This window comes from Haliotis rufescens, unplaced genomic scaffold (genome assembly GCF_023055435.1).
Source record: "Haliotis rufescens isolate VD_foot unplaced genomic scaffold, xgHalRufe1.0.p SCAF_2, whole genome shotgun sequence".
Lineage (NCBI taxonomy): Eukaryota > Metazoa > Mollusca > Gastropoda > Lepetellida > Haliotidae > Haliotis > Haliotis rufescens.
This window is the reverse complement of record NW_025963890.1, coordinates 34,046,589-34,069,160: the sequence shown is the minus strand read 5'-3', so window position 1 is coordinate 34,069,160 and position 22,572 is coordinate 34,046,589. Positions and strand designations below refer to the sequence as shown.

General features: G+C 40.1%; 1 protein-coding gene across 1 annotated transcript; it reads right to left on the bottom strand.

The window, feature by feature from the left end:
* On the bottom strand, nucleotides 1-22,572 carry LOC124111883 (replication protein A 32 kDa subunit-like). The gene is made up of 8 exons (XM_046471760.2): nucleotides 22,440-22,572; nucleotides 20,205-20,299; nucleotides 16,543-16,647; nucleotides 6,383-6,496; nucleotides 2,731-2,925; nucleotides 2,146-2,259; nucleotides 1,172-1,266; nucleotides 1-287 (listed from the first exon to the last, which is right to left on the bottom strand). Exons 1-8 carry the CDS (start codon nucleotides 22,459-22,461, stop codon nucleotides 206-208), a joined length of 822 nt encoding a protein of 273 aa, XP_046327716.2. The 5' UTR covers nucleotides 22,462-22,572; the 3' UTR covers nucleotides 1-205.

Genomic DNA, 22,572 nt, shown 5'->3' with positions numbered 1-22,572 from the left:
TGAGTTATTTTACATTTAATGTTGTCAGTGTATATACATAATTACAGCTGTGGTGTACTGGACAGGGGTAGATGTTCCACACCAATACATCCCTTCTTTTCTGGAGGTAAACACATGCTCACAACTTCCCTCCAATGTCCAGACCTGACCTTCTAGCATTGTTTGTCACAGGCTACACAATGGTGAGATCCAGCACTGAATGAGGTCAACCATCTGTGGCCTTGTAATGGTCCTCGTCTATTGTGGAGTAGATGTGCCCCTCGCCACTCAGGAAGTCAACCGCTTCTCTGCAATAAACGTCAAACAAATTATTTTGGATCCGTCACAAAAACATGTCAAGGTTCCTATTTTGTAGAGTTCAATATTCCACTGCACAAATGTAATCCCTTTCATACACAATTCAGGGAGTGTATATAGTCCCCATATATATATATATGTACTTCAGCAATTTGCAATTGATCAAGTTTTATCTTGGATCTGAAGGGGTGTTCAGCCCTTCTTGTAATGTCGTATACCAAGGGTCTTCATCATAGAGAAGGACCAGCATGTCTCAACACTAAAGCCAACAAAAGCTTTTACTTTTTTTCTCAACACCATATAAAACTGAGCAGGAAGATTTGTTTTAATGCTACAGTATTTCAGTCATTTCACAGTATTTGTGAGAGCACAAGTTAATATTTAACATGACATCGGCAATATTTCAGCCATATCGTCAGAGTATTCAGTACTGACAGGTTGGCTTATTACTCTTGTGAAGTAGGAGCATGGGTATAATGGGACAGGCTCCGGTATATGAACCAGTGTACCCTAATAGAGACATGGTGCTGCCTTACATCAGTCACCCAAACACAAGAAAATCAGAATTGTAGAAGCTGAATGAAGATGAAGCTGATGTAGAGCTGGAGTCTTCACACCTCACTGTCGATCCACAATGATCTAACACACCCTCTCCGCGAGTGAGTGAGTGAGTATTGTTTCACACGACAGTCAGCGATATCCTAGCTATCTTATCATATCTGAATTATACCTGTAAAAAAGTCTGGGAGTCACACAAGAAGCTGATGAACAAAGACAAACATCAGCCCAGTCACAAATTTTAACCACCTCATTAATTGCTCTATGACAAGTGATGTGTTCTAAGGATGCAATCTGTCATTTCTGCAACACTGACCTGATCTGCTGCTCTGGCACATTGCGGAGTTGTTTGCACACGGCATCAATGCTGGCCCCAGTGTCAGATGGGTGGTTCTTTATGATCAGCTGAATCTAGTGGAGGGAAAGAAAGAAGTGCACAGAGAGAATGGATGGCAGCAAACCTGAACGTAATAATCCTTGTACAACACAACGTTCCATGAAAAGCTATTCCTCAAAGCTTTCTAAATCACTGAATAATTCTTCATAGAGTTGTTCGAGTATTGAAACTACAAACTTCTAGTCTTCAAGACAATTCTAACACTGGGCATTTTCAAACAATAGTTATGGAGGTTATCTATCACGTGAGTGTCAATGATTGCCTTTCCCGGATCCATTGGACTGCCACAAGAGTAACTGCACCCAAACAGAAGCTCTTCTTGTCTAGGAAATACCACATTTGCTTAGAGACTGCATGGTCTGCCACAAAGTTTTCTAACAGTATTGCAAAATGCAGCCAGACATCCCACACAGCGACAAAATGAAACAAGGTAAAATGTCAGAAATATTTCATCTACATCCAACTGTGTTTATTTAATAAGGGAAACCTCAGTGGTCTTCACACACAGGTATGGGAACTGATATCCAGATGGTCCTCTCTAAATTCCTTTGCAATTTATATCTATAAAGCTGCCTACACTTATGATAGGCCTCTAGTATAGTATCTCTTAGATAAGCTAACTTCAGTAGTTTCAGAGAAACATCGCACACACAATGCACCAAGTAAAATAACATGGATCAAGGGCCATAACTCTGTAAATAAATAACTTACTGGACCAATTTTCGAACTCAGTCTTGACAAGTATCTTTTAGATAGGCATGTAAACTTTTATTTATGTAACTTCATTAGTTTCTGTGGAAACCTGTCCCCATTTCACGAAGTATGCACAGTTGAAAAGCACAGAGCAAGGGCTATAACTCTCTAAATAATGGAGAGAAAGGAACACCTCGTACCTGTGACTGTAGTGGGGAAAGTCCAGGAATAGTGCTGCTGCCGCCGCCACCGCTGCCCACGTCACTGAAGCCAGCACCACTGTTGACCGACGCCATCGCACCACCTCCAGCACCCTGTAACATCCAGCATAGACTACTGATGTTACAGTACATAGCAGGAATGTCTGGCAGTCCATGGCACAACTACTTCCTCTACCAATGTAACAGTACATAGCAGGAATGTACAACCAAGCACAACCATAGTCATCTAATTGACTATGTCCACATTTCAGCTGATAGACTTTGATTGTCATGCAAAATTCATGAACCACTTTTTTCGCCCATTAAAAACATACAATTTGCAAATGTTCTGCTCACAATTGCTGTACAATGCAGAAAATCTGCAATCACCTTGCATAAAGAGGTTTCCAAAAACATATAGATGTCTAATTGTCAATTTATTCACAGAAACTATCCTGCAGGCTGTTCCATTCGTTGATTTTTGCCAAAGATCCTAATCTGTCTTAAAAGACTTATCATTACCCCTGAGGAGGTGAAAAGCAGTGTGGAGGGGAATGAGTATCTGCGGAGTCTTGCTCTACTGACCTGACCACTGGACAAAGTGACGTGTGAGTGGATGACCTCCAGCATGTGACAGCTCAGCTCATTCATGTCAGTCAGGGGGGTCATCTTGAAGGTCACGACACTGCGTTTGCCAGCGAAGGAGCGGAGATGGCCGTACACACGGACATAGGTGTTCTCCCTCATCGCCTGCACCCGCTCTTCCTCAGGCAGGTTCTCCTGGTAACAGAGTGGGGACATGAGCCAGGGACACATGGAAGTAACAGCTGTACATGCACCTACACAACCACTTCAATCACATGTTACATGCCCTGCAAACTACAGTGCTAGTCAAATCCGAGATATTTATATATTAGTGGTGTAACGATACGGCGATACAGTATTGTATCCCGATGCACAGCCCACGATACGATGCATCGATTTGGAAAGCATGTATCGCAATACATACGATATTTTCATAACACAGTTTTACTTAGCGTATTTTCTTGAATATAGTGCCCACTTTTTTGCAGAAGGGGGTGCGCATTACCCCTGAGGAGGTGAAAAGCAGTGTGGAGGGGAATGAGTAACTGCGGAGTCCTGCTCTACTGACCTGACCACTGGACAAAGTGACGTTTGAGTGGATGACCTCCAAGGGGGTGCGCATTATACACGAATTAATGAGTTTTGATGTTTTTTCCCCCATGGAAAGACATTAAAGTGAGCACGTAACACCGGAAATACCATGTCAACAAATCCATACTGAAGTTCGAAAATTATTCATGTAATTACACTGTCTGGCTATAAAAAGTGTTCTTTGTATATCTGGACTTATGTTTGTAACTCATTTCATTAATTTTATTCAAAATTCCTTTTTAATATTGTTTTAATTAATTTCGGCGAAATCGTGTGTGAAGCGATCGGAAGATCGCACAACTCACCGCTATTAACAGCAACCACAGTCAGATTACCGCTATTGGCGCCTTGAAACGAACTTTAGTTGACAGAGAATGGATAAATATATCATAAATGCCATACTTTGATTCGTTAAAAGTCATATTTGTTTTTGTTGGACGATTCTATGTCAACACGTAATTCTCGCGATCACGTGCACGGGAGCCTTGACGGTGACTGGTCAGACTGGTTCCATGTAAAAAATAATACCCGGCAATAGCGATCAGCTGCTTCGCTTAGGGTTATTATTATTATTTTAAATATGTTTAGTAAAAGCTGCATCTAAATTAACAAGATATTGGAATATATTATTCCTGATAAAAAAAAAGTTTCAGATACAACTTTTGCCGATCCTTGCATTAAAATTCTGTAAAGTTATATCATTGGGTGTGTCTTGACTGAATCACAGGTTGATTCCAAGAAAACTTGTGTACAGCTGATTGCTGTGTCCGGCTTAGTTTACGAGCAAATACACAAGGTAATCTTAATCCCTGGATATAAAACAATGCCTAGCTGAACAAAAAATACAGTTTAAACGGTAAGTCAACATGTCTGGTGATTTTTTATCACAAATTTCGAAATTTGTACTGACAAAGTTTCTCATCACCCGTTCGTTTGCCGGACTTCGCTAAAGGGGTACGGTGTAATTTTTTTCTGCGCATAATATTCAAATTTCTTTTTTTCCAAAATATTGAACCCGCTAGAGGGGGGTGCGCATTATACATTGGTGTGCACTATACTCAAGAAAATACATGAAATACGTTTAACAGTTTCAAAGCCAGTTTGTTGTTTCAGTAAAACATACTGTATTGCTGACAATTTGCTACAACAGTAAATAAACACCTTATATCTTCTTCAACTGTACTTGTCACATCTTTTAGAGAGCAGAAAGACATCAACTTGGCTTAGCTTGTACCAGTAAACACTGATACATATCGTATCGCGACCACCCCGTATCGTTACACCTCTATTATATATATTTGTATTTATTATACTTATCCTACATTACTGCAGTTAGATCTAGTATTTTGTTTCTAGTTAAAAGTAGTTATCAGGCTAGGCCATCTTTTTCAAAGACAGGATGGCCAAATAGCTGGCACATTGACTTTTTACAGATGATAGTGCCAAGTATGGCCTCAATAGATGAAAATATTTACTTTTTCACTACTAATTAGTGTTTGGTGTAACAGTTATAAAAGCAAACATGTAAGGTAAGAAGTTTTACTTAGAGACTGTGATTGATGCTTGTATCGAGAAGTAAAACATCACCATCTTCCCACTACTAGTGTATAATGTTGGACACTACTTGTGTTTAGTGTTAGACTGTGTTCAGTACTTGTGAAGCATCAGTGTATCGTCCCACTACTAGTGTATAGTGTTGGACTGTGTTCAGTGCTTGTGAAGCATCAGTGTATCGTCCCACTACTAGTGTATAGTGTTGGACTGTGTTCAGTGCTTGTGAAGCATCAGTGTATCGTCCCACTACTAGTGTATAGTGTTGGACTGTGTTCAGTGCTTGTGAAGCATCAGTGTATCGTCCCACTACTAGTGTATAGTGTTGGACTGTGTTCAGTGCTTGTGAAGCATCAGTGTATCGTCCCACTACTAGTGTATAGTGTTGGACTGTGTTCAGTGCTTGTGAAGCATCAGTGTATCGTCCCACTACTAGTGTTTAGTGTTGGACTGTGTTCAGTGCTTGTGAAGCATCAGTGTATCGTCCCACTACTAGTGTATAGTGTTGGACTGTATTCAGTGCTTGTGAAGCATCAGTGTATCGTCCCACTACTAGTGTATAGTGTTGGACTGTGTTCAGTGCTTGTGAAGCATCAGTGTATCGTCCCACTACTAGTGTATAGTGTTGGACTGTATTCAGTGCTTGTGAAGCATCAGTGTATCGTCCCACTACTAGTGTATAGTGTTGGACTGTATTCAGTGCTTGTGAAGCATCAGTGTATCGTCCCACTACTTGTGTATAGTGTTGGACTGTGTTCAGTGCTTGTGAAGCATCAGTGTATCGTCCCACTACTAGTGTATAGTGTTGGACTGTATTCAGTGCTTGTGAAGCATCAGTGTATCGTCCCACTACTAGTGTATAGTGTTGGACTGTGTTCAGTGCTTGTGAAGCATCAGTGTATCGTCCCACTACTTGTGCATAGTGTTGGACTGTGTTCAGTACTTGTGAAGCATCAGTGTATCGTCCCACTACTAGTGTATAGTGTTGGACTGTATTCAGTGCTTGTGAAGCATCAGTGTATCGTCCCACTACTAGTGTATAGTGTTGGACTGTGTTCAGTGCTTGTGAAGCATCAGTGTATCGTCCCACTACTTGTGTATAGTGTTGGACTGTGTTCAGTGCTTGTGAAGCATCAGTGTATCGTCCCACTACTAGTGTATAGTGTTGGACTGTATTCAGTGCTTGTGAAGCATCAGTGTATCGTCCCACTACTAGTGTATAGTGTTGGACTGTGTTCAGTGCTTGTGAAGCATCAGTGTATCGTCCCACTACTAGTGTATAGTGTTGGACTGTGTTCAGTGCTTGTGAAGCATCAGTGTATCATCCCACTACTAGTGTATAGTGTTGGACTGTGTTCAGTGCTTGTGAAGCATCAGTGTATCGTCCCACTACTAGTGTTTAATGTTGGACTGTGTTCAGTGCTTGTGAAGCATCAGTCAATTGTGACACACCCTAGTAATTTCCCAAATACAATCAGAACATACAAGTGTTTATTTACAGAGTACCTACATCATTGTCCACAAACTGTTTAACTTCCAGAGGAGGGCCAGTCATGTCATCAATCTCATAATCAATTCGTGTCGGAGACTCTTTCACTGTCCGCACCAAGCCCACGATCGTTACCTGAAACACGTTCATATTCACCATAATTAACCATCAACCTTTTCATGAAATACAACCCCTTTCAGTTCAGGACTATAGCTAGGACTTTCTCTATGCAATTCATATTTCAACACAATTTCCTCGCCAGTCTTTGTTTGCTGATAGTGTTTTAATCAAGGGACATATGTTTCCATTTTGTGGTCTGATATATGGGCATGAGAACAGAATACTGTATATCGCGGTGTATAAGGCGAGTTTTTCATACATCAAATTAGGAGGCTTTCAAGGGGGGTTGTCTTATACACAGGGTTGAAGAGTTTTGATGTTTTTTCCCCCCAACTCAGACATAACGGTGAGCAGGTAACACCGGACAACACCATGTCAACAAATCTGTAATGAAGTACGCAAAGTAATCATGTAATTACACTGTCTGGTTATAAAAACAGTTCATTATATATCTGGACTTACCTTTGTTATCTCTTATATTAATTTTATTCAAAATTTCATTCAATATTGTTATTTTCATTCCAGCAAAATCGTATGTGAAGCGATCAGAAGGTCACACAACTCACCGTTATTTACAGCAACCACGGTCATATTACCGCTATTGACGCCTTGAGGTAAACTTTGATGGATAGAGAATGGATATATGTATCATAAATGCCATACTTTGACTCACTGAAAGTGGTATTTGTTGTAGTTTGACTATAATTTGTAAACATAAAGTTTTCACAAGTGCGAGCAGGAAGCATCGGCAGTGATTGGTCAAATTGTTCCATAAGAAAAAAATATCCGTCAATAGCGATCAGCTGTACCAAAGTGCTACACATATGGTTATTAATGTATCAAATATATATAGTAAAATACTACTAAAATAACATGATATTGGAATAAACTATTCCGAATAAAATAATAGTTTCAGATTCAGTTTTTTTCTATTATTTTATCAAGATTCTTTAAAATTATATTATTGGGTAATTATTAACCAAATCTGGTGTGTACAGCTGATTGCTTCATCCGGCTTAGTTTACGAGACAAGATGCACATTAATCTTAATCTGCATATAAAAGAATGCCAATCAGAACAGGAAATACAATTTAATCGGTAAATGATCATGTCTAGTGTTTTTGCTATCTCAACTATCAAATTTGTGTTGACCAGGTTTAATTGTTATGATCTGTTTGTTTACCTGATCGCTGAAGGGAAACGATTGTTTTCTGCGGAAGACAAACACGTTTTTATTGCAAATGTAGGGATTGTGTATGCGCTGGTGATGTGCTTCATTCCTCTATGCTTTATAGACGGGGTATATAAATTAGCATCAATTTTGCAGGCTTGTACAGGGTTTGGGGGGGTCGTCCTATACGTGGGGTCCCTTTATAGATGGCGATATAGGGTAGTTCATGTATTTTTACTTGGAGTATTAGTAAAATCTAAATATTTTTTACATTTGTATACTTATCCTGCATTACTCCTTAATGCATTCACTGCTTACTTACGACAACTAGAAGGACAGCACTGCGAAGGTCCTGGGTGAAGATATAAAGTTGTTGTTCTCAAGTCCCAATCAGTGGCCGTCCGTCGCTGTCCTGTGACCTTGATGACACCTAAGGTCATCTTCACATCACTGCCTGTCGCCCAAGCTCTTAGAAAAACATACTTTTGAGGTTTCTGAAGCCAAAGTGGGGAGGCAAGTCTAACGACGGGTGGGCCTTAAGCGTAGTAATGCAGGATAAGTATACAAATGTAAAAAATATTTAGATTTTACTAAATTTTTTACTTATCCTGCATTACTCCTTAATGCATCTGTATTGGACGGTTTGGAGGTGGGTAAACCTTCAGAATACAGAAACCTCAATAATTCACACCCTGCAATACGACACCAGTTGGTCGATTAACCGTGAAGCGGGTTGTTCAAAAATCAAAAAGATTGAACATAGGAATTAAAGAGAAATTCCCTATACACGCTTAGTAATAAAGAAAATAATAGCTATTCAGCTAATTCTTTACTTACTGGGTCATAGAGCCGTCGCTGACAAACAAGATTGTCTAATATTCTTCCACTGGTGGCGACTGAGTGACTGCACATGGAAGTTGACTGGCTCTGTATAGGGCGAATTCATTATTTGCGTCAGGGGTTGGCAATCTGCAGGATAACAACCAGAGGGCCAAACTTCGAATGTCTTCGACATCCTCGAGAGCCCCAACGCGAAGGTTATGACTAACGAAAATATGTGTCGAATCTCCAGAAATATCCTTCCGTGATTATTCCAAAACCACAATTGCCGTGTTGAGCCCTGGTAAGGCTGACACCTTGAGATCTTGAGGGTAATTCGCTCTCGGCGAGTTCCGTTTGATGATCTTGTAGGCCTGAAGGATTACTGCGCGTAACCATAGAGATTTGGTGTTTGCGATTATGCGACTAACTTCTGTCGTGGACGAACCACGCCTAGTCTTGGAGCGTCGAATGAAAACTCGAACTGCTCGCACCGAGCCCAGGAGAGCTTCACCATGTACGATTCCCACAATAGTCGATATCGGTGGGATGGTGAAGGAACGGTCGGGTTGGCCTGGTAGTAGATTTTAGCAATAAAATCCCAGCATAACCCTAGATGTCCCGTTCCGTGCGTCCCATGCTCAAAACGGATCCGGGTTGAGTCGATCACATGTAGTTCGCTCACCCGTACCGCCATTGCTAATGCCAAGAGAAACCATTGTTTCCTTGGTGATGTCCAAACTCCTCACAGAATTAGCACGTTCGCGGAGCTCTCTTTACTATACCGAGAGTGTAACGAAGGTGTCACGCGCTGGGAAGGAGCTTGAAAATGAGGATGCAATGAGGGGCTCGAAGGGGGGCCCTCGCAAACCTCGAAGTACCATGTTCAAGTCCCAATCAGGTGGCTGGAACTTGGCCTTCTGATCCTCAAACCTGAATGAGCATAATATGGCCTGTAGTTCCGTGACCTTAATCACACTGTGATTTTCCAGAAACGGCCAACACTAAGATAATTGCAGCCAATTACGTAGTAATGATGCTACCTTCGAAGTGTTTTGGGTACGCAATGTAGGAAGTATTCCTCTAGGAATTGTGACGCAATCGTAGGGTCTTGATTCTTTTCTTCCCTGTAAAAAGTCTCAAGTGATCCCCACTTGTCATCGTCGTCTCTGGGAGAGTAACGATGAACTAAAGCTATAGCTTTGCTGCCCGTGTCGAAATAACCCTTCGCACTTAAACGCCTTTTAAAGACGAACCATGCGTGCAGACATTGGGTGAGGCAATTTTCTGTTGAGGGTGGATGAGTAGGTTGGACCACTGTGAGAGGGGAAGTGAATCGTTTTAGATTTTTCCGAGCTTGACAAACTACCCTCTCGCCGGTTACCAGGGTGCGACCAAAGGAGAGATCGAGATACCTTGTCTCCTTGATCCCCTGTAGCACCTTGGGAAGTAAAAGTGGTGGCAGAAGAGTGTTAGTTCTTTGCCCTTCCCAAGTGATACTGAACTCGTCCACCGCCCAAGTCTGCGGATCCGGCAATGGGGAGATATACGTCATGAGTTGGTGGCCTAGGCAAGTAATAAACAAGTCAATGTTTGGTTGCCTGAATTCCTGAAGCAGTAACTGGAATGCTTCTGTGAGAAATTTCCACTCGGTGGGAGCCACCCTGTCTGGATGTGATAAAGTATCGGCCAGTATGTTTCTACATCCGGGGATGTGCTGAACTATGAACCTTAGTCACAGCCGATCCACTAGATGGAAGAAATCTGAATGTCCTTAGAAGTGGAGAGTGGGAGTGTGTTGTTCCCCGATTGCACAGGCACCACACCGCAGTGCTGTTGTCTGTGGATATAGCGAGTCGGGCTAACTGTAGTTGATTCTGCCAATGTGATATAGCCAGAATTAAAGCTTCCAACTCCAAGTTGTTTATGTGCCACTTCCATTGTGCGCCGGGCCATAGCCCTGAGCTTATCTGGTCTTGTAAGTGAAGACTCCACCCCTGAAAGGGGACGTCCACAAACAGGTGTGTATTCGGGGAAAACCCGAATAAACAGACTCCGCAGACATTCAGCGCCACAAATTGAGGCAAGGCTCTAGCTTAGTCGGTAGAGTGATGGCCTTGAGTGGATCCTGACTCCTGATGTAAGGGTTCAGGAAAAAATTGAATTGGTCGCAGTTGTAAGCGGCCCATGCTAGTTAACTCCTGTGCCGAGGTGATTAACCCTAGCAACACTTGCCACTGGCGAAGTGTGTGTGGTTGGTGTAGAGTAGATGACAAAAGAAGTAGAAACTTGTGCCATCTGTCCCTCGGTACAGATAGGAAGGAGAATACTCCCGACTTCGCCTCGTTGATTGTCTATCCCAGTTATTGACATGTGTTGATGATACAGTAGATCGCCCTCCATCTACGATTCGAACCAAGTGTTCGTCACGTGTAGATAGTTATTGGCTTCATTACTCCTGTAAATAGCCATAAGTGTCACTGACATGTCAAATGGGAAATACTACCACTGGTAGTGAACCCCAATGAACTGGACCTGAAAAGTCTACGGTTGGGATGGATAGTCGAGACTGATGAAGAATCAAACGTTCGTTGAACACAGAGATTGTGGATCATTCTCATCTTGTCTGGGTCCTTCATGAGTACCAGGTACGTGTGAGGATAAAACCCCGGAGTAAAGACTGGGTTGTGAACCCACTCTACAGCTCTTCTTACCAACAGTATGACTATGTTGGATTTTCCCAATCAAACTGTGGTCAACGGTGGGGTTATCGCTACCCTTATACGGACACCATGATATAGTGCGATAAGTACGAAATCGTCCTTGAGACTTGTCTCTGCCACTCCCTTTCTCAGTAAGGGAATGCTGGTCTTCCCTGAGAAACGCGCGTCTAGGCTTATAATTCCCTGACTTGCCAGCCCGCTTGGACTTTCCAAGCTTTTTGGGAATTTGACGTGCGTGTCTGCGATCTGTTCGTTGAACAGGGGAGTAGATGACCAAGGTTGAAGTAATAGACTGCCCTTGAAACCAGCATCTCAGTTGGAAACGCTATAAAGTCTTGGGTGTAACAGTAATCTCCGTCAGAACGGTCTCAAGATGAATTTTCCTGTGGTCAAACTGACGCTGTAGGAAAAACACCATAGTTTGGAAGTGATCTAATCAGATAGGGTTATCCTCTAATAGATTCTGATCCACTGCAAACATTGACGATATTGGTCGCTTAAATCACGGAGCAAATGTGAGTTTTGGAGACGTCTTCCTCCAATGACCTCGTGGTGTCCCTCTTATTTACCCTGTTATCAGGGGAAGGCGTTACTGACACGAGATGGTCTGCTTCCCAATCGGGTACATGTGCTAAGCTGATCATGTGCCGGTTACGTAACCGAGTACACTGTAAGCCTTGGGCTAACGTCATTGTAGAGACCTTGATTGGTACGCAGACGCTGCGCTCAGCGCAGGTCTGGAATGTTGGAACAGCGCTAAGCTGATCGTGCGTCACTTGCGTGATAGGAGCGCTTGGGTATCAGTCAGACGCTGCGCTCGGCGCAGGTCTATGCTGGATATGTTGGAACAGCGCTAAGCTGATCGTGCGCCGCTTGCGTAATAGAAATGCTTGGGTTGTAGTCAAGTGCTGCGCTCGGCGCAGATAAATCAGACACAAAGCTCAAAAGTATTGACTGGATCAAGGCTTGCGTCTAATCTACCCCCATCATAGCATCTCGATACGCTGGTGCTGGTGCTGTCGCCGACGTCACAGATTATCATACATGTATCTGGAAGTGTCCGGCGGCTGAAAAAATAGGAGCAGTTACGATACTCACAAAATCCTCCGGTATTGTTGATTTCGGTGGATGGTGTACTTCTGCAATCACAGGCGTCATAATACCTGCCGATAATAACGGTTGGGTGGTAATGACAGAACCATATGTAATTCGCTATTCTGCGATAATGACATTCCTCTCGTCTCACGACGGAATAACTGCAAAATATGATTGGAGTAATCTGCTTTTATATAGTAAACTCGTTGGATTAGAGATTTACACAAAAATTACATTTTGAATTTTGGCGAGCACATCTACGTGCATGCCTATGACCGTGGATAAAGAGCTTTGGGCGATTATTCCACGACAATATGTACACCACGCAAACATAAGTTACGCAATTAACCCATTGAAGAAATGGTACTGAAAGAATGGCGTAGAATTGAACAGTAATCTATCGGCAAAAATACGAATTGCAAGGGTATACAATATTTTTATATACGCAATTCAATGTAAACCAAAGCTATTTACATTTAGAGATTGGAGAGCACATCCGCGCGCAAACCAACCAACGTGGATGATAATCTTTGTAAGGTTTTTTTTTTTTTTTCCACGACAATTAGTACAATGCTCAATGGTATGTTACGCAATTAAACCCTTGTTGATGAGACAATACTGGAAGAGTGCCGAAGAATTTGAACACTAATCTATCGGCAAATTTATGAGTTGCAAGGGTATACAATATTTTTGTATGCGCAACTCAATGTAAACCAAGGGTATTTATATTTTCATTTAGGGTTTGGAGAGCACATCTGCGCGCAAACCAAACAACGTAGATGATAATCTTTGTAAGATTTTTCCCACGATAATTAGTACCACGCTCAATCATAAGTTACACAATTACGCCATTGTTGATGAGGCGGTACTTGAAGAATGCCATAGAATTGAACAATAATCTATCGGCAAAAACTACGAGTTGCAAGAGTATACAAAGTTCATATACGCAACTCAATGTAAAACCAAAAATACCAACAAAAAACTATTTAATCGCATAAACATAGGTACGCAATAAAAGAATTGTTGATGAAGCGGGACTGGAAGAAAGCCGTAGATTTGATATTAATCTATCGGCAACCATATTTTTAACGAGTTGAAAAAGTATACAATAATTTTAGTATACGCAACTCACTGTTACGCCAAAGCTAGTAGTATTTAAAAACATAAAAAAATGTTATACATACGTAGCTGAGAATTGTAAACAATATGACTACCTTGGCAGGCAAACGATTGTAACACAATTCAAAATGGCGGCGAACAACAATATTTTGGCGGGAAAAAAGACGAGAGTCTTTTCATGCCTAATTAATTCACATAAAACTACACAACATGGTGAAAGTAATATGAAAAGAATACATCACCCATCGAAGATCAATTTTTAAGATTGTAGACAAACTGAAGGTCTAAAATTAATCCAAAAGGAGAGCTCCGCTTGGACACGTCCTAGCTGTGCTGCGACAAGCAGTGATGTGAAGATGACCTTAGGTGTCATCAAGGTCACAGGACAGCGACGGACGGCCACTGATTGGGACTTGAGAACAACAACTTTATTTCTTCACCCAGGACCTTCGCAGCGCTGTCCTTCTAGTTGTCGTAAGTAAGCAGTGAATGCATTAAGGAGTAATGCAGGATAAGTAAAAAATATTGATTTAAACCTGATACACATGATAGGAGTAGACATTATTTATGGGAAAGTTATAGAACTAAAACTGCTGCCATGCATTTGGTGGGAAATGTTACCTGCACAGGGTGCGACCTTAAAATAAAATTGACCTGCACTAGCAGTGTTTTACCATCTTCCCGAGGCCAGGGAGTTTACCGAGTGTAAAAGTCCAGTTTCCACTCCTGCCAAACTAGGCTGGAATTTCTAGGCTCAATCAAAGCACCTTCCTATTGACCAATAAAATTTCCACCTCTCATAAAACTTTGCCTCTAACGAAAAGGTGGTGCCCAGTCAAGACAATTGTGATATAACGGGTCTTACTTCGCTTATCTGTTGACGTGGAGTTGGCCTTACACCTGCTTTGCAGATCATGCAATTGACTGAACTGAACTTTCGAACTGGATGTTGACTTTGTTACGCAATTTTGATTCCATGATGCAGACTCGTTATTCCAGCCAAAATATAATTCCATAATTCCAACTTAGTTCGGCAGGGTGAAAACAGAATTTTTTTAGTCATTAACTACGTTGCATCAGGAAAGTGTCTTTTGCCTGCACTGGTGCAGCTTGGACATAGCGAAATCAAAGCCTGATTATTTCAACTGCTGCTTTTGTTGTTATCACAAACATTTGCCCCTCTCCAGGCCTCAAAGTTGAGACTAAAACAGTAGCCAATGCAACCTAAATTTCAATTAGTCAACTGTCTAAAATTCAGAGCTAACCAAATGACTACCTAGAAAAATATCTTGTGGTGACTAAATTCTATTGCTACACATCTGTAGACACACACAAAAATAACAGCTGATATCGGAAAACATGTCTGCTTATAATTGTACTCGCAAATAATTCCTCTTAAAGTTAACAATGAACCAAAATACATAAAAATTAATGTAATTAGTACTTTATTTTATTTGACAATGCTTATTGGATAAGCGAGGATATACCTATATAAACTAGTACAGCTTTAGAAATTGGCATTAGTCCTGTAGTCCTTACCAAACTGCCCAATAGTAAAGGTATCCTATGGACCAGTAGAAATTGACCCATTTTAAGGGTTTTGCTATATGTTTTCATTATAAGGACTAGTGGATTAGTTTCTAACCATGTAGTAACATAAATTGCATCATTGTTCAAGTCATAAGTAACAAAATTAAACAAGAGTCATCAGAAAGATGACATATCCCCCCGGCAGCTGTCTGTAAAGTAACCACAAGTAAATGTGCAATTCTGTATGTAATGAGTCAAAAGTTGAATGTTCTTTAAGAAGCATACATTGTTTACCAACAAAAGATCCACAATGGTCGCATCCATATGAAATGGAAAGTAAAACATGTGTGTTTCTGTAGTTTTTTTTTATGCAAACAAATGAAAAATTACAAGAAACAAGCGTATAGTCAACGAAGTCATCTATATCCCCCACCCATTTTAACACGTTATGGTCCCAAACCAGGTAACTGACCCAACATTTCTCTAAGCCCATGTCAAAATAGCTGCAATGGAAATTCTAAAATAAACATTAAAACTCCTTAATATCAAATGGCACCTGTTCAGTATGTACGTTATATATGGACATGCAATGTTTGGCAAGGAAATATTTAACAGTTTATTTGTTATACTCCATATGTGAACCCACCCTATATGAAAACTTAAATCATACTTGTTGCCATGGAAACGTAAAACATAAAAAAATAAAAATTAATAAATAGCAAAAGGCACCAGTTGAGTATGTGCCTGGTAGACATGCAAAGTTTTGTAAGAAAGTATTTAACGGTTTTTGAGTTACGCTCCGGAAACGAACACAACCCTTATAGAACCTAAGTCCAACTTGTTGCTATGTAAACGTTAAAAATTAAAATTTCTAAAATTCCTAAATAGCAAAAGGCACCAGTTCAGCATGAGTCTGATAGACATGCAAAGTTTTGTAAGAAAGTTTTGAATGGGTTTTGAGTTATGCTCCGGAAACAAACTCTACCCTATAGAACCTAAGTCCAACTGGCTGCCATGGAAACGTAAAAAATAAAAAAAATAAAAATTCCTAAATAGCAAAAGGCACCAGTTCAGTTTGTGCCTGGTAGACATGCAAAGTTTTGTAAGAAATTATTTAATGGTTTTTAAGTTACGCTCCGGAAACGAACACCACCCTTATAGAACCTAAGTCCAACTTGTTACCATGGAAACGTAAAAAATAAAAATTTCTAAAATTCCTAAATAGCAAAAGGCACCAGTTCAGTATGTGACTGATAGATATGCCAAGTTTCGATCATATACACTGAATTATTTTCAAGTTCTGCCCCGGAAAAGGAAATGATTACAGACGGACAGACGGACGGACAAGACAGACTGGCTGATCGTTATATCCCGCATTATGTGCCGGGTGGGATAAAAAGTAGTTTCCATTAAGATACAATTTCAAGACTAGTGCTGTAATTTGTACATATTATAATAGTTATTTGATAATGATAATTTCAAATGCATTTGGCTACCTACAATATTGGCTTGACTTCTTGATTTTACCACATGGTACCTGGAAAACAATACTTGTAGCCATATGGCTACTTGTTAAAAATCTAAACCTGGAGGTCTGCTCTCACCTGTGACAGCTCCACATCTCCCTGGTAGAACTTGTCGTCAGTCTGGTCAGCGTTGAGGACCTGGGCCACGGTGCTGGGCATGATGTTCTGGGCTCGGGTCCGACTCTGACCAGGAAACAGGACAATCAGCATCAATCAGCATCAAGTAGTAGGCAGTCACACTTACCTTACAGGCTCACATTGTCTACTGTTCTGCTTTTACTATTCAACATTAAATGGTGCCTCATAGTCATGGTCTTACACGGGTTGATTCTCATTTTGGCTTTCACAAGCTCATTTGTAGAAGTCAACAATATTCCAGCAATATCACTTTGTTCTGTGAATCAAGTCTGGATCAGACACACCAGTGACAGAAAGCAGGAGTATGATTAGTCCAGTCAATCGAGGACAACATAGTAGCAAACCTCTTACTAATTGCAACAGAATTTATGCTTCGTGTTTCTTGTACGTGAATATGCAGCACATAGCATATGAAATGAATATATATCTCAATAGGGGAAAGTTTAGTAAAATCAAAATATTTTATACATTTGGATACTTAGCCTGCATTTGTTCCTCAATGCTTCTACTTCTGTTATTTTGACCTAGGAAGATGGAGCTGTGAGAGGTCCTGGCTACAGAAGTTGTTGTACCAACCAGTTTTGTGGCTTACTTCCTCCCACAGCCACCATGTGTCCGGAAGTGGCGAGGTCACGTATAACCACATCACTGATATAAATGGACTTCTGAAAGAACTTCACGGGGAGATAGCAAAGCAATGGAAGAGCACTTTAGATGTAGTAATGCAGGAAGAGTATCCAAATATAGAAACTATTGAGATTTTACTAAAAAAAAATTATCTTATCCTGCATTACTACCTTAATGCATCTTTATCAGATGGAATGGAAGGGGGCATGCCTTTCAGATGAAATTTAGAATTGACCCTCCAACCAGTCCGGGTACACAAATAGCATCATGTGCAGGAAAAACGGAAACAACAGACCTTCCTGTCCAATAGAGCCACATGAAGTAGAGTAGGAGGTGTTAAGTCCAGTCATGGAAAACAGGAAAAATTGAAAAGAGCTTTGACCAAGCTCATGCAGTTGGAATAAGGGGAAACATGAAACCCCTTGTCTGGGGTAAATACTACCAGACAGGTCGCAGGGTCAGTTCCGAGGTGTAAGGATCAAGGTCGTCTGGGGTGAGTGACTTGCTGCACCACCACCAGTGACCGAAACTATGAACACCTTGTACATCGTCAAGAGCCTAATGACTGAGATAATGACTGGCGAAGACAGTATCCGAGCACCAAAAACAACCTCCATGATGGATTGGATGGAACAGTTGCTGTAGAGGGCCATGTTCAAGGTGCTAGTCTGTACGCCTGCAGTATAATGGAGCATAGCCATAGTCAGATAGTCTTAGGACTAACTTCCATTTTGGAAGTAGGCGAGACCAGAATAAAAAATCCAAGATCATGTTGTGTCTTGGATCGATGGAGGAAAACCCTGAAGGTTCGAACTGGGCACAGAAGTAGTTCATCCTCATCTTCGGATCCCACTATTGACATGATTGATAAGGAAGGAACAGTGAAAGATCTGTCCAGCAGTCCTGGGAGTTGATGCTTAGTGATGGAATCCCAGCACAGCCCAAACCACTATGTACTCTGTGCTCAAACTGTGCTCGGGAGACATCAAGAGTGACCTGACTCGAGCTACCGTAGCCAATGCCAAGAGATTGGCAAGATTGAAGAAAGACGATGAGACTGGCATTGATTCTGATCCTGTGTAGTTAGACGAAAGTAACTGAAGTAAATAATTAATCACACTGTTTTGTTGTAACTTCCATTTGAATGTTTCACAACAGTGTCTATATAGATGTTGATGCCAATTCAAACAAGTGCAAAAGTGAGCGTGGCTCACTAATACCCCGACCCACCTAGTGTGTCGGTAGTTACAAATTAAATAGCTAGGATAGGGTTAGGGTTTGAAAAATTCATAAAAAAATGGAAAATTAATATAAAAAAAAAATTCTTTTGACTGCACCCCTCCATATGACACATATTTTATGTGTACTAAGTTTGAGATGAATCCACTGAATAGTTTTAGAGAAATCACGCGTACAAAGTTTTCGGACAGACGTTGGGGTTTGAAAAATTCATTAAAAAATAGAAAATTAACAAGAGTTTGCCACTAACGTGGCTATATCCCCCGCCCCTGTTGCAGAATTTATGACATAATTATATCTAAACAAACCATAACCTTTTTTTAACCGAGGTTGAACTTGTCATGGAAATTGTAAAAAAAAGAAGAGTTTGGAACCTCAGTCCATCTTGTTGCCATGGAAACGTAAAAAAATAAAAATTTCTAAAATTTCTAAATAGCAAAAGGCACCAGTTCAGCATGTACCTGACAGATCTGCAAAGTTTGATGAAAAAATATTGAATGGTTTATGAGTTATGCTCCGGAAACTAACCCTCCCCTCACAGAACCTATGTCCATCTTGTTGCCATGGAAACGTAAAAAATAAAAATTTCTTAAATTTCTAAATAGCAAAAGGCACCAGTTCAGCATGTACCTGACAGACCTGCAAAGTTTGATGAAAAAATATTGAACGGTTTATGAGTTATACTCCGGAAACGAAACGTGACGGACAGAAGGATGGACGGAGCCTGTTTCTATATCCCCCGCCAACTTCGTTGGGAGGGGGATAATAAAAACAATTTTTTTCTTTTGACTGCACCCCTCCATATGACACAGATTACATGTACTAAGTTTGAGATGAATCCACTGAATAGTTTAAGAGAAATTGCGGGGACAAAGTTTTCGGACGGACGTTAGGGTTTGAAAAATTCATTAAAAAATGGAAAATTAATCAAAACAATTCTTTTCTTTTGACTGCACCCTCCATATGACACACATTATATGTACTAAGTTTGAGATGAATCCCCTGAATAGTTTAAGAGAAATCTTGCGGATAAAGTTTTCGGACGGACGGACGGACCCTTGGACATTTTGTCGGGGTTATAATTAAATGTGACCATTATTAGACATGCACGAATCAAAAATTAAAGTTGAAAGTGGTCTGTTGAGTAAGGCTTTGAGGTTAGCGACGCAAAGCCATTGCAACAACCAAAACTGACCACACAAAACATGATACATATAAGGTGGTATTTATGGCACTCAAATCACTACGTTTACATACTTTTCTCTTTCAAAACTCGAGTGATTCTAAGAAGTAAAAACTTACACATATTCTGATTGATTTTCATCAGAAATTGTTCCGTTGCAATTGTTTGGAGGTAAAACTGTATATTGACTGGACTAGATGCACTAGATGGGGTCTGATGATATCAATAGTATGAACAAAGTCACAGACATAAGCCAATCATGCAACAATCATACTAAAAACCTAATCCTGAATTCTTACAGGGACCAAACAAGTGCTCAAATTTGCAGTTTTATATGCCAAGGTTCTCCATGTTATCAAAGTTTTGAAACCTAAGCACATTAAGCATGTTTATAACACCATATTTTGTAATATTTTATTAAAAAGTAGCAGAAAACATGATTGACTTGAGTTGATCCCTGCTTTTCATTTTATATAATGTTTAAATACAATGACAGGACAAAAAACCTCTTTTGCATATTCTAGTTCATAAGAGCATCTTGATAGTTATTCACCTTCCTCTCTTGTGACTGCTGAGGGGTACCAAACCCCCCTGGGGACATGTACCCCCCTCCCCCACCTTGGTCTCCATAGCCACTTTGGTTGAAGCCTGAAACAACATATACAGGATATAATTAGAGTTATACAACCACATAACTCTACCTGCACATTTCACTGGAATGCTTATGTTTTCTGAACACATGCCTAATGTAAACACTGGTTCCTTCCAGATAGGGCAGTGGCAGCATACTGTCAACATGCTACTTTGAAACACTAACCTAATGGCATAAGCTGGACACTAGCACAGTAAGGCTGGGTTGAGTCCAAATTTACTACCTGGGTACCTACCTACCTTTCATCCGACCCTACCCGGGTACCCGCTGTAGGTCTCAAGAGTTGGGTACAAAATGTCAGAATGGGAAAAATATTTAGATACACGTATAAAACAATCTTGTGATGCACACACTGAATTTGACTAAAACGTCCTCCTTATTCAAACATATAAAGTCAGAAGGAATGCATGCATAGTCATATAGAAATGCAAACATTAATGACTTGTGTAACCATGAAGTCATGATGAGTTTTTGTCATTAAAAAAGATATCACATTGACTATCCACAGGTCCAGGTAGCAGACTTTACATTGGCCTGCAACTAGCTGAAGAGTTTATTTGGGTTACCGTATACTCATAGTCAACTTAAAGGGAAACAACACTCCCAAGTTTGAAAGTATTGAAATATGGATGGGTTATTATGGACTATAATTTCAAGTGGTTTGACTTGTATTCGGCGCTATTGTCACTGCACGAAGCGACACCTGTCAGAGTATCAAAGAATGAGAAGCTGTAAATCATAACAAAGGTATACAATAAACAATGATAAAGAGCTGCAGCCAAACTGACATGTGTTTTGTTGTTGATTAATGCATGTACGACTTGAAAAGCTGAAGCTGTCTGTCAACATCATATTTTGTACAAAAATAACCTACATAGTATCCCCTCAGAGAATTAAGAATAACCTACATAGTATCCCCTCAGAGAATTAAGAATAACCTACATAGTATCCCCTCAGAGAATTAAGAATAACCTACATAGTATGCCCTCAGAGAATTAAGGTAAACAAACAGGTGATAACAAAATTGATCAACAAAAATGTGAAATTCAGATAAATTAATATTAAAATTATCACTGAACATGATGATTTACCATTTAAATTGTATTTTCTGTTTTGCCTGGCATTGTTTTACATGCAGGAATAAAGATTACAATGTGTATTTTCCCGTAAACTAAGCCAGAAATAGCAATCAGCTGTGTGCTCATTTCCTACCAATCTACCAGTGATTCAGTTAAAAATGCACAATAAAAGTAAATTTGTCTTTGAAGAATTTTGATGCAATGATCGGATGAATAGTATCTGAAACTATTATTTTATCTTTATCTATATTTTGCAGTTTTCGTCAGGTAATCTGAGTAGTTCTACCACTAATCATGCTAATTATACCTGTAATAATAAACCTAGCATCAAGAGAATGACGACAAATACACAGGTGGCAATATTGAAACAATATGTTAATCTAGAAATCTGTACATAAAACTTAATTACTTAGTGTTAAACCGAACAAACCAAAAAATGGTACACAATTAACAAATATACTACAACATTCATATATATATATGTTGCCAAATCCATTTGTCAACAGAAAGATTTCCTTCATTCACTAGCAATGTGCAACCTCTTTGCAAAGAATGACACACTGATTAGTGAACTCTGGCAAGCGTATTTCAAATTTCTGGGGAAATAAATCCTTTTGTGTTATATCTATACTATAGGTTGCAAGTAGATCAACTCTGGTCCCCCAAATAACATTTTTCAGTATGTTCGCTTCATCTGCTTTATCTAAACATCTACATATCTTTACGATTGGGTCTTGCGAGTTTGTAAAATATGACAACAGGGTTAGAAACTAACAGTTTTTGTCCACTAGTCCTTATAATGATAACATGTAGAAAAACCCTTTAAATGGGCCAATTTCTACTCGTCCTTGGATACCTTCACTATTGGGCAGTTTCGTAAGGACTACAGGACTAGTGCCAATCTCTAACGCTGTGACAATATATCCGATCAGAATATAACTTCTCTTATTCTTATCTGACCCTGATATGTGCAGTCCGCATATGTGTGGTATAAGAGAATAACATTATCTATCATGGACAAAATACCGATCTCGTATTGTCTAATGTTGTCATTTACCTCCTCCTTGATTCTGCCACATTTTTTATAAGATGTCTCTGGGCAAGGCTTGTATAATAATGTTCCACTGTCAGCAAAACTAGAAGAAAATTCACTCAGAAGATGGCGGGAACTTGCACATTGTGCTGACCAA

Coding starts and splice junctions, on each gene's coding strand:
- LOC124111883 (XM_046471760.2), bottom strand. CDS start 22,461: ATGTGGCAGAATCAAGGAGGAG. Junction 2,260..2,730: donor TCACTTTGTCCAGTGGTCAG/GTCAGTAGAGCA, acceptor TGGATGTTACAG/GGTGCTGGAGGTGGTGCGAT. Junction 288..1,171: donor GTGCCAGAGCAGCAGATCAG/GTCAGTGTTGCA, acceptor CGTTTATTGCAG/AGAAGCGGTTGACTTCCTGA.